Source organism: Oryctolagus cuniculus, chromosome 6 (assembly GCF_964237555.1).
Source record: "Oryctolagus cuniculus chromosome 6, mOryCun1.1, whole genome shotgun sequence".
NCBI lineage: Eukaryota > Metazoa > Chordata > Mammalia > Lagomorpha > Leporidae > Oryctolagus > Oryctolagus cuniculus.
The window spans coordinates 145414149-145425897 of NC_091437.1; the positions used below are offsets into that span (position 1 = coordinate 145414149).

Genomic DNA, 11749 nt, shown 5'->3' on the forward strand with positions numbered 1-11749 from the left:
AAGTCTGGCCACCAGGGCTGAGTGCAGTTCCAACTGACCGGGTGTGAGACAACAAATGGGTGGTGAGGGCTCCAAGACTGGTTGTGTCACCCATTTTTTGAAGACGTTTGGCGGCAAGAGAAGGAGAAAGCCGGCATGGCAGCCGGAGGGGAAGAGTGGAGGAGGACTAAGTACCTGTTTAAGCGTGGAAACTGGTTCTCTGTGCTACTGGCTGCAGATAAACACTTGAATACCAGAACCACTATCCCTCTGGGTCCTGCTGAGTGCTAGAAAGGCTTTTGTTTTCATTCCCTTTATCAGTGTGAAGCGGCTCCGGGCTTAACCTGTTAAACTGAAACCAGAGTGTGGAAGCCCAGCCATCGCCAAACCCTTTGACCCACCGCACCTGAGGAGGCTGAGCCCGCTGCCCCTGCAGACGCTCCCCACCTGCTGTTGGCCCTTGGAGATTCCCAAGTCCAGATCAAAAGCACCAAGAATCAGCTGGCACCCCAGGTTCTCTCTATTCTTATCCAACATTAACCTGATCCATTGGAAAGGCCTGTTCAAATAGGAGAGTACAAAGGGCCCAGAGACTGATATCTGTCCACGTCAATCAATCAACGTCTCCTGCGTGGAGCCTGCCTGGAGATCTGCCGTGGGGAAGGGGCTGCCTCCAACCCGGGGGACAGGGAGGGGTGATTCTGTTTCCCGCAGCCACGTGTAGAACCCGGAGAACGCACTCAAACACATGGCTTGAAAAACCCCATCTTTGCCCAGCCCGTGTCCAACAGGTCATCAACAAGTAGCCGGGCGGCCTCGCTGCCCGGACAGGCAGAGCTGCCGGCGCCTCGCCCTGGAGGTTCGCCCGCGAGTCACGGGCTTCGGCGTGGGGAGTCGAGACCCGTCCGAGCCCCTCTCTGCGAGTGCTGCCGCTCGTTTGAGATTCGTCTTTACAGACGCCAGCATGTTCTCTGGCAACGAAAACTCTCAATGAGTTAAGCTCCCCGTTGCGCGCCTGGAAACTGCTCCCGCTGAGCGCACGGGAACGCAGCCCAACAGGGACCGTTTTCCGGCAAATCTGGAGGCCCTTTGCAAGGTTTCTCCGTTTGACAGAGCAGCGGGTCTGGCCCGGGAGCCCCAGCAATGGAGGACGGGTGGAGAGAAGCGCCTACCGTACCCGATCGGCGTGGCGGGTCATGCTGCGGGCGTCTCGGTGCCTGCTCGGGTCAGGGCGCTGCGGACGCGGCCTCCGCTGCGCCCCGGGGGCCTGGGAGCTGTGCCCGGGACGGCGGCTGCGGACTGCTCTTGTTTGCACTGGGCCGTTTGCTTTTGGGATTTCTCCAATGCAGATGTAGTCAGGGGGCCGCTGTCCCGGGGGACAGTGATTCCATTGGAAGCTGGCCTTTGACAAGACACACACATGACCTTTGACTAAAATGGCTTTGGGGAAGGAAAGTGTCCTGAGGCCGAAGACGGGGCGTCCAGCGCAGCCACTCGCATTCCCACCCCCAACAGCGCCTAGTTAATTTTTCATCTTGCAAGGAGAGGCTCCGCGCGGTTCTGCTTGCCGCGTCTCCTTCCTTTGGGAGGAGCCCTTCGCTGTTTCCCAAAGGATTTTACTGAGGAAGTTTCCTGCCGCGTTGTGGTTGCGTTGCCTGAACGCAGTCCCGGGTTAGACCCGGGCAGGCCTACATGGTATAAGTCCCTCTGACGCCCTTGGAACATCACCGTTTTGTTTTGTTTTTCTAGAACATGCTACAGTTTACAATTGCAGCTTTTCACAATCGCGCTGTCATTTGGCCTCCCAAACAAATCGCGGGAGGCTCGCCCTCTACTTAACGTTTTTCACGAAAAGAAATAAAAGCTGGGGGTGGGCGGTGGGGGTGGGGAAGAGATTTGCTGGATCACCCCACCGGAAGGTGCTGTGAGAATCCACATCCAGTCCACCTCCCTCCCAGGTAACCTGCACTTCACTTAATGATAACACAATTCAGAGAAAGCAGCAGTAGCTAGAATTATTATTTTTAACTGTAAAAGTGTTAGAAATCTTTTTTAAGCTTTATTTATTCATCTAGTTATTTGAAAGGCACAGCAACAAGAGGAGTGGTGGGAGCAGAGAGAGAAAAAGAGAAGATGAACTCCTATCTGCCAGTTCGCTCTCCCAAATGCCTGCAGTAGCCAGATTTGGACCAGGCAGCAGCCAGGAACCAGGAACGCCATGCTGGTTTTTCGGGAGTGGCAGGGGCCCAGGAGCTTGGACCATCTTCTGCTGCCTTCCCAGGAGCACTAGCAGGGAGCTGGCTGGGAAGCAGAGTAGCTGGCCTGGAAATGGCGCTCAAATATGGGGTGCTGCCATCACCAGGGATGACTTACACCGCTGTGCCACAATACTGACCCTCAGAAATCGTTTTACTGTAATAGATGTTGTGGTCAACGACAGCCACCGACATCTTGAATTGATTAAATACTTTTTTAGAAGTTGTTGACATTTTTCTCTTTAGCAGCTACTAAAAGGGTACCATGGGAACCAGACTGGCCAAGCAGAGGTACAGCCAGGGCCTCCTGAGGCTGCCCCCGGAGTCCAGCACCAAAGGCTATCAGCACCTTTTTCTCTGCTTTTTCTGGACCGTTATAGGTGGTGCAGTGCTAGCTAGTCCAGTGGGGAAGAGGCCATGGGGCTGGGAAAGGAGGCAGACAAGCGACCCAGAATTGTGGCACGATGAGAAGAGCCGGGTCACAAGTCTGCAGATATACCACAGGTTCCCCTGGCTGAAAGGCACTATCATACTCACGCTTTTCAGGTTAGAAAAGGGGAGACCAAGTGATACTCACTCTTGGTTTTGAAGGATTTGGAGGACGCAGCGAGGATGAGGAGTTGGAGGACAGGGCTGCCCCAGACAACAGGATGCAAGTTGTTGAGATCCATTTAGGGGACTGAAAATGGGAGAGGCAGGAGCAGAGGGTGTGGGTGGCTTTGTCCAGAGAGGAGGGTGTGGGCTCAGATTCTGACCACTCTCGTGTGTCAGTCTAGGGAATTTGGGCTTCATGCTGTAGTGCTGAATGGATAAATAGAACTTGCCCTGGGCTGTCCGCTCACAAGAAAAGGATGCCAGAATCATACATTGTTCCACAGGAAGAAAACAGCATAGGCTGCTTGGGCATTCGCTTCACCAGAGGCACTGACTGCTGCTTCCTGCCTACAAAACTTTGAGCAATACACTTAACCTTGCTAAACCTCAGCTTCCTTGTCATTAAAATGGGGAGTGTGGTATATGTTATGACAACTAAATACAATTATGTAGGCAAAACCCTCAGCCTCTCATCAAGCATAGGATTGTACTCAGAAAAAGGTAGTCATTGCTGTATTTTAAAGTACTTTAATGTGGGCACTGCCTGCCACGGGACAACAAAGAGCTCCCTTTTCTTCCAGTTCTCTCATTCCCTTCTTCCTATCAGCCTCTGGCAGTGGACTCGTTAGGGGTCTATCCCTTGTTCTTTCCACTTCTTATCTTTCCCTCCCTTCTGGCCGTCCCTTCCATTCCAAGGTTAATGTCAATTTCTGTCTTTCACATCAGTTCCCTCTTTCTCTCCTTCAACCTCAATTTGTTCACTGTCTTGTCCTGCCAATACCACAGCCATCTGCAACAGCGGCACCAGGCTGTAGTTAACCCTAGAGCTAACCACCTGCCCCACAGCCAGGCCCACAGGCACCACCACTGTTGTGTGTTCTGTAGTTTGGGCTGAGGCCCAGCACCACCACAGCCCTTACAGGCATCCCTGGCCAGCCCTCTGCTCTTATGCAAAGCCATCTCCCCCCCTCGTCAGAACCCTGAGCCCACTCCCACATGGCTTTCCTTCCAAAAACAGCCTCCTGTTCCCCAACACAGAACACAGAAGCTCCCAAGAGGGAGCTCTCCTTCCTTTCCTTGCACCAGAAAAACACTTCTCTGTTCTCAACTCCTCCCCTTGCTCCTCACAGGCGTGACTCCTTTTGTGTGCTAGGAAGTCCCTCTCTCTTCGCTTCCTCTGGAATGCCCTTCATCAGCCATCCCCCTTCCTTTCCCTTCATTCTCTACTGGTTTCCTTAGTTCATTTACTCAGTAGACACTAATTAAACAACTATTACATCCCAATCAACAATCCTTGTACTTGGCATACAAGGATAAATAAAATATCATAGGACATAAACAAATCCAAAGTCCCTTCCTACATGAGTTCCATCTTTCCTACGAGGTCTAAATGTGTGTCTGCTCCTTATAGCAACAAACAACACACACACACACACACACACACACACAATTCACAAGGGATCACTGCTGGGAACTTTTTTCTCAGGGATCTACCAAAGCTGTTCCTACTCATCCTTTAGGTCCCAGTTTAAAGCCGCCTCCTCCAGATTTTCCCAGACTAGCCAATCTCTGGAGCCATCTTTCCCTCATTATCTGCTTCCTGTTACCCTTCTTGGCTTGCTTCGTCCCATTTATTCCATGTTGTAATGAAACTCTGCTGTCTGTATCCTTGCTTATTTTCTGTTGTGTCCAACTAATCTGAACCTTCCTGAGGGTTGGGATTCTTTTATTCAGTGCTATATCTCTAATGCCCAGGGCACACCTAGAAGACTCTCAGAAAGCACTCCTTGATTATTTGTTTCCAAGTATCAAGACCATCTTTGCCTCCAGCTTTAAAATCACCTTTTCTTGGGAAGCGAGATACACAGCAGACTCATGGAATGGCAGATGTCCTAAACAGCACTCTGGCCTCAGAATCAGCCCTTAAGGCATGCGGATCCGGCTGAAAAGCCCATGAGAGTATTTTAGGCATGGAAAGCCAAGACACTCTGGAAAAAAAAAAAAATGACCTAAATGAAAGATCTCTGTGAGTGAGATCCCAGTGGAAAGAATGGGTTATCAAAGAAGGAGGTACCTTTCTCTGAAGGGAGGAGAGAACTTCCACTTTGACTACGACCTTGTCTAAATATGATCTGAGTCAGTGAACTCAAAAGGCTTCCATAGCCTTGGCGACTCATGACAAGAGCCTAGGGTGATTACTGATGCCATAAACAAGAGTGTCAATTTGTTAAGTCAACAACAGGAGTCACTGTGCACTTACTCCTCATGTAGGATCTCTGTCCTTAATGTGCTGTACATTGTGATTTAATGCTATAACGAGTACTCAAACAGTATATTTCACTTTGTGTTTCTATGTGGGTGCAAACTGTTGAAATCTTTACTTAACATATGCTAAACTGATCTTCTGTATATAAAGAGAATTGAAAATGAATCTTGATGTGAATGGAAGGGGAGAGGGAGCAGGAAATGGGAGGGTTGCAGGTGGGAGGGAAGTTATGGGGGGGGGGAGCCATTGTAATCCATAAGCTGTACTTTGGAAATTTATATTCATTAAATAAAAGTTAAAAAAAAATCACCTTTTCTGCCTCTTGATCATCGAGCATACTGGTTTTCAATGCTAACTACAATTAAAATCTCCCAAAGAGCTTTGAAAAATCTTGATGCCCAAAGCACAATCTGATCAGTTATTGTCAACCAAGGAATGAATGGGTGAGTAAATTATTTAAGGAATGCAGTCATTTAACTCCTGTCTGTCTTTCAATCTTCTCCATGCTCCCTCCACACACATGATCTGTTATGTGTTAGGCATGCAAACCCCCCAACAAGCCATGTCCTCTCATCTCTCCAAGCTTTGCCATGCTGCTACCCAAACACCCAAACCCCATGGGCTGCCTAAGGAGTCTCCCTGCTGGACTCCCCAATAAAATCTGGGTTTGGGCTCCACAGGGCTTTCTCTGCCAGGCTCTGGGTCTGCTTGCACACTTCATGCTATTAGCGCAGTCAGAGCTGCTTCCTGCTCCATGCTTTATGATTGTTCTTGACCAAGAGCTCCTTTCTTCTCAGATCCCCATGTATGGCAGACTGCCTAGCCAAAGGTGGCATGCACATATATTATGGAATGAATTAATATGTTATTAGAGTCACACACTGAACGAACTTTTAAAGGGATGCTCCACTTTCACGCGGGGTTTTGTGTGTGTGTGTGTGTATGTGTGTGTGTTTCTACAGCTATATTGAGACAAAGTCCCATTATGTACAGTTCAATGGTTTTTAGAAAATTCACAGAGGTATGCAAATAACCATCCTAACAAGCAGTTGTAGAACATTTCATCACTCCAAAATGAAACCCCACAGCCCTTAACAGTTATTTCTCATGTCCCTCTAGTCTCTCAACCCTAGTTAACCACTTACCTACTTTCTACAGACTTGCCTGTTTTGGTCAGTTCACGTAGTTGGAATCATGAAATACCAGGGATTTTGTGACTGGCTTCTAATTCTGATTGTGAAGACCCATGTGGCCATTGCAAGGTGTCCAGCGTGTAACAAATCTTCCCAGGCAGACGAATCAATTAATTCATAAGCTTTTATTGGGATTCCTCTCCGGGGCGAGGTTCCTCGGTCCCAACAGAGCAACAGAGAGGGGGCCGGGGGAGGTTGCAGAGGGCTCCTTTTATAGAATCAGGGTGTGGGGGTTAAAGGTCAAGGCAGGTTTGATCCTCATTGGTTGACCTTTAGGCACCCGTGGGGACCTTGACCAGGACTTTTCATCCCCGGAAGTGCGGGTAGGGACTCTCCATTCCCGGAAGTGTAGGCCTTCTCACCTTGCGGATCCCAACGCTCCCTGCCATCAGCGTCCCTTTCACGTTGTACACCTGGCACTACTGGCTGTTGTAGAGATCTGGCAGGACAAGCCAGGGCAGTCTTCTTTTTAGACCATATTGCATAGCATTCTGATCAGCTACCCAGATTTCTGAGCTGCAGTGTGAGAGAGGATAACAAAGAAGAGAGGGGCTGAGCTACACGTGTTCCAGCAAAACAGTGGGAAAGAGCGGATGGATGCCTGCATGGTTCAGCTCTGCCTTGCTAGCCCCTTCCCAGTTGGGCCACTTGGACACAACCTCCTGTGTCCTCAAGACCTACATTGAGGGCACACTTCTAGGGTCAGACTCTACTTTGTGTGCATTAGTGGGAACTCATAATATCTCATTTCCTCATTTCTAAAAAGGGGATAAGAATAATTCCTACCTTATAGATATAACATCAAAGAATTATTGTGGAGATTAAAAGAGGGGGTGCACATACAAGTGTAAGGTATAACACCTGGCACATTGTAAATGCCTAATACATGTTTATAGTTGTTGTTGGAACACAGCTGTTTATATATTTTTTCTTCTAAGTAAACTGAAATGTGAGAAAGGAGTTATGATGCTTTAAAAATATATCAGAAGTGATCATTCTGGGAAAACGTCACATGACAAGCTGAAATCCATGAGAGCTGGGAAAGTGGCAAGATTTAACTGAAGCAAAGAAGTAATTTTTAATCAAAAGTGAGGGGGAGGTTGGGAGAGGCCTGTTTCTGGCAAAAAAAAAAAAAAAAAGTCAATGGAAATAGCATAGTTCTTCCCACCAAATGTTCTCCAGTGCCACTCTCAGGCAGGACATGTTGGCTGCATGGACCTTGGGTAGTGCCTGTTCACTGGCACTCAAAGTCTCCCACAGTTGCTTTATTTTCCTTCTACCATTCTTTCTGGGCCAGACTTGCCTGTGCCATCCTCTATTAAGACCTCCTGGAGTCTCTTAAATACGTTAGAAATGAGCACTTGACGTGACTGACCCTCAGCAGACAGTCCACTGATCGGATATAACCATCTGTCTGCCTCAGACACTGTAGCACGTGGCCACAGGATATACTGATTTTGCCACCAACTGGTCAGACAATCATCCTGCAGGCTTCTGAGGGACTGCTATTGTGTGTACGCATCAAACATCTGAGTCATGGAGGGTAATTAGTACACCTTCCTCTGGCTCCCACTGCACACCTGGCAAACCTCTGTTCAGAAGAAGCCCCACCATCTTTCTTGCTTTCCTCTCTTCTGTGATTCCCTAGCAGAGATAACATCAAGTACTGCCCCCAGTAATCAGCTGTGTGAATGATCATCTCTACTGCCACCCGATTAACAACTGAAGAATAAGGGCCTTTTTCATGATCTTTGTTTCTCCCACTCTACCCAAGGGTCTGGCCTAGAAATGCTAACTCCTTCATTGGACGGATATTTATGGAGAGCCTATGGCGTTCAAGGAAGGGTGCTCGAAACTTCCACTGAATTGGTGGCTGGGGATATTCACACAGACCCATCCAAACCCCCAGTGTGGCTAATTCCACTGTTGTCTGACTCTGCACTTCTCACACCCCTCCCCTGCTGGCTCACATCTCACCCACGCCTGGCCAACCAAGGCCTGTAAAAATTTAACTCAGTGCAATTGCACAACCTTGAAAGTTCAAATTGCTTTTTGGGGGAATGAATGAGATTCTTCAATAGCCTCATGAAAGTGTTTCCAGTGGGAGGAGACATGGAACAAGTTGTCACAGACACAGATGTTCTCAGTGGGCTCAGGTGAGGTTATTGTACAGCTTAAAGGAAGTAGGGGACCTTTGTTTGGGCCACTTTGGGGGACAGAATCTTGTTCTGTTTCTATTCCCCCTCCTTTGTGGTATTTCTGTGGTTAAGAATCAGTTTCACTTTAGGAGGTGATGGATATGTTCATACCCTTGATTGTTGTGATGGGTTCATGAGTGTATGTTTCCAAACACATTAAATAGTATTCATTAAATATGTGTAGCATTAGGTATGTCAATTACACCTCAATAAAACTGTTAAAGAAAAAAGAATGTTTCCTCATTGAATTAAAATTGTGATCTAGCAAATCCAGTGTTGTCTCTTACCAAGTCAGCCTTTTGGTGAGAAACAGCAAGACTGTTTCCTGCCTTTCTCCTTGCAGTCTGCTGATGAGTTTCCCTTAAGAAATCACTCTGGCACTAATGCCAATGAATGTCATTGTTTCTGGCCCCAACATCTCCCATCTGGACCTCTGAGCAGGTTTCCTAACCATTCTTACCACCAATTTGAAGTCTTCTTACAAACCTTCCATGCTGTAGCTACAGAGATCTTCCTAAAACTCTTAAGTGTCCACCTGATTCCTTTGTTTCATACCTTAAATCTTATTGTCCTGAAGACAAGGCATCGTCTCCTTCCAGTGAGAAGCACAACTCTAGTCAAGTGTGCGGCATCCAGACAAGAACCTCTATGAAAGTACTGAGCAAGGCTGGAACCAGCTGGTGTTCCACAAGCCATGCCATGAGCCTTGCATTGATCTGCTTTTGCTTAAGTTCCAGTGAGGGCCAGAGGTGCCCCTTTGAAGCGTCTATTACTTCCTGAAGGCTTTTCTGTAACCATCCCTACACCTGTTTCCATCCTAAGCTCAGCACGATAGTTCTGCATATTCCCATCTCAGAAGTCCTCTTTGTCTTCCTTCTGACCCTTTGCCTGTATTCTCTGCTTGAGCTTCTCCTCCTTCGTCTCTTTGCTTAGGTAAGTCACACTTTTTTCTGCCCTCTACTTAAACATCACGCTCCCTAACTCTTTTGGGCTGGGTTGGGTGCTCTCAATATGTATTCCAAAAGCACCATGTGCTTTTAATAACAGAGTTCTCATCCTAGAGTCTTATAATTGCCTTTTATCTGCCTCCCTTTGAGAGTAAGGACTGTACCAAGTTACGTTATAACCTCTTTGTCTAGATTTTCACTGGATACATATTGATCAAAGAAATGAATAAATGGATGGGTGAGGAAATATATTAAAAATGTTGAACTTATGTTTCATATTACCTACCATCTTGTATCTGTCTTAAGTGTTTTTTTTTTTTTATCTGCCTTCATAGAATGTACTTGAATAGGTAGAGTTCTAAGAATTGGTCAATTATCTTAGCTCATCCAAAACCATAGCTCTCAAATTTTGCTGACTAGAAATGTCAAGTTTCTTTCCTTTTAGTCTTGATATCACTAATGAAAAGATGTTGATCTTTCTAAGGTGTCTTTGCTCACTGGTCTTCCCACTGTCCCCCAAAATGATACCTAAGGCAGCATAGTGGAAGGCTGTGCATGTTCTGCTAGGGAATCTAATGTTCATCCTGTGCGTAATAGGGAGTTCGTGGTGAGATTTGAGCAAGAGAGTGACATATTCATGTTTGTGTTCTGAATCATTGCCCTGGCAGAATAAGGAGTAAGAGAGCTTAGGGCCAGGGAAATCAGAGGGACTAGTCCATGCAAGAGATGGTGAAGTCAATTAAGGGAACAAGAGAATATGGAATCAAGAAATATTTCACAGATAAACATCTCTTGGGCTTGACTAAATATGGATGGAGGTTAATGGAGGGAAAATAATTGGGAAAAGATTCCAGAGTTTCTAATTTCTGCAGCTGGACTTCCAGTACTGCTATCATCTGAGCACAGGACTATGGAGAAAACAGTGAGTTCACTTTAAGATGTGCTCTATTGAACTGTGGACTTTGATAGGAAGTAAAGGTAGAACCCATACCTGCATATCAGCTCTGGCATGCCTTTTAATCAGATATAGTAGATGCTCAAAATGTTTCTGAAACTGAATAGAAGGTACAATACGACCTACTTATACAATTTTCAGTATCTCTAATTTCTACTAGTGGTGCTGTGGCTTTTGCAAAATTCCATGCAAAGACCCATCCAACCATACTGCTCTAATATCACATAATATAGTATTTATCCATATGACAAGCTACGAAATTTCAACCCCCTGGAAAGTATGACTAAGAAATTTTACTGCAATAATAATTTTCACTAAGTGGTTGAAGGAGTCAGGAAAAGGGATGGTTATTATAGCAACCACAAATTGGTCCAGAGCTACGTTTGGCTTCCAATTTCACTACAAATTTCAGAGAAGCCATAAAAAATTCAAGTGAAATCTGGTTGGTTGATTGGAAACATGTGAAGGAGCCACAAACAGGCACGTGTTTCACATTTCCTGTTCTGAAGTTTGCCAAGTATTAATCATCATCTGCCCTATGACATTCCAGAAAGCAGAATCACCCCAGCTGGCCCTTGGAAGGACAGGACCTATGTTGGGATAGCATCCAACAAATTCAGGACTTTCGTAGACAGAGAATTAACAAATAAACTCCACCTAGCATGGAGGTTGCCACTCGACTTTCTCCATCTTCTCGTACCTCACTATTAATGTTGCCCTCTTTACCTCTGCCATGAGCCCAGACCATACCCGATCCTGTATCAGAGGAGAGGAGGGAGCTTGGGGGACATAACCTCACTTGAGAGTGCTTTTGCCTCCTCCTGAACACCCCTCCTTCTCCAGAACACACATTCCAAAATGGAACAGGCACAGGCTGTGGAGCCAGAAAGTCCCAAATTTGAAACTCCACCATTTACTCTGAGTAATTCACTTAGCCTTTTTGATCCTCAGGTCTTTTCATTAACAAAACAAGGATAAGACCTACTTTGAAGGGGTGTTAGGAAGACCAAATGAGATCATTTATGTGAGACACAAACATTTTTCAGATGTTTGAACATTTTTTGCTCCCTTTCTTGTACAATGATGTTGTGAGCAAGCTGGAGTCCATACTGTCACTCAACATAGGACCCACTCATGAAGTCACAAGAAAGTGGCTCCGATTTCCACAGCAACTGGAGTCCTTTATCAGCATGCAGCTTCATTCAGTCCTCATTGGCTAAGAGTAGGTAAGATGAAAATAAATCAGGCCTCTCTCAGGTGAAAAGTGCCATGAGAACAGGAGGATGGAAGAGTCTGGGATAGTCAGACCATACAAACCAGGCATCACTGAACTGAGCCTTACTGGGTGAGCAATATTTTCTG

The 11749-nt window shown here is 46.5% G+C and overlaps 1 protein-coding gene across 6 annotated transcripts in view; it reads right to left on the minus strand.

Annotated features, from left to right (window-relative positions):
- ENPP2 (ectonucleotide pyrophosphatase/phosphodiesterase 2) overlaps positions 1 to 1627 on the minus strand; it is a 118906-nt gene extending 117279 nt beyond the window's left edge. For all 6 annotated transcript variants that reach the window (XM_070075436.1, XM_070075433.1, XM_070075430.1 and 3 more), the window contains exon 1: positions 1157 to 1627. In XM_070075436.1, the coding sequence (XP_069931537.1) occupies positions 1157 to 1177 (21 nt within the window). In that variant the 5' untranslated portion in view covers positions 1178 to 1627. The remainder of the gene's footprint in view (positions 1 to 1156) is intronic.
- Positions 1628 to 11749: the final 10122 nt, after the last annotated feature.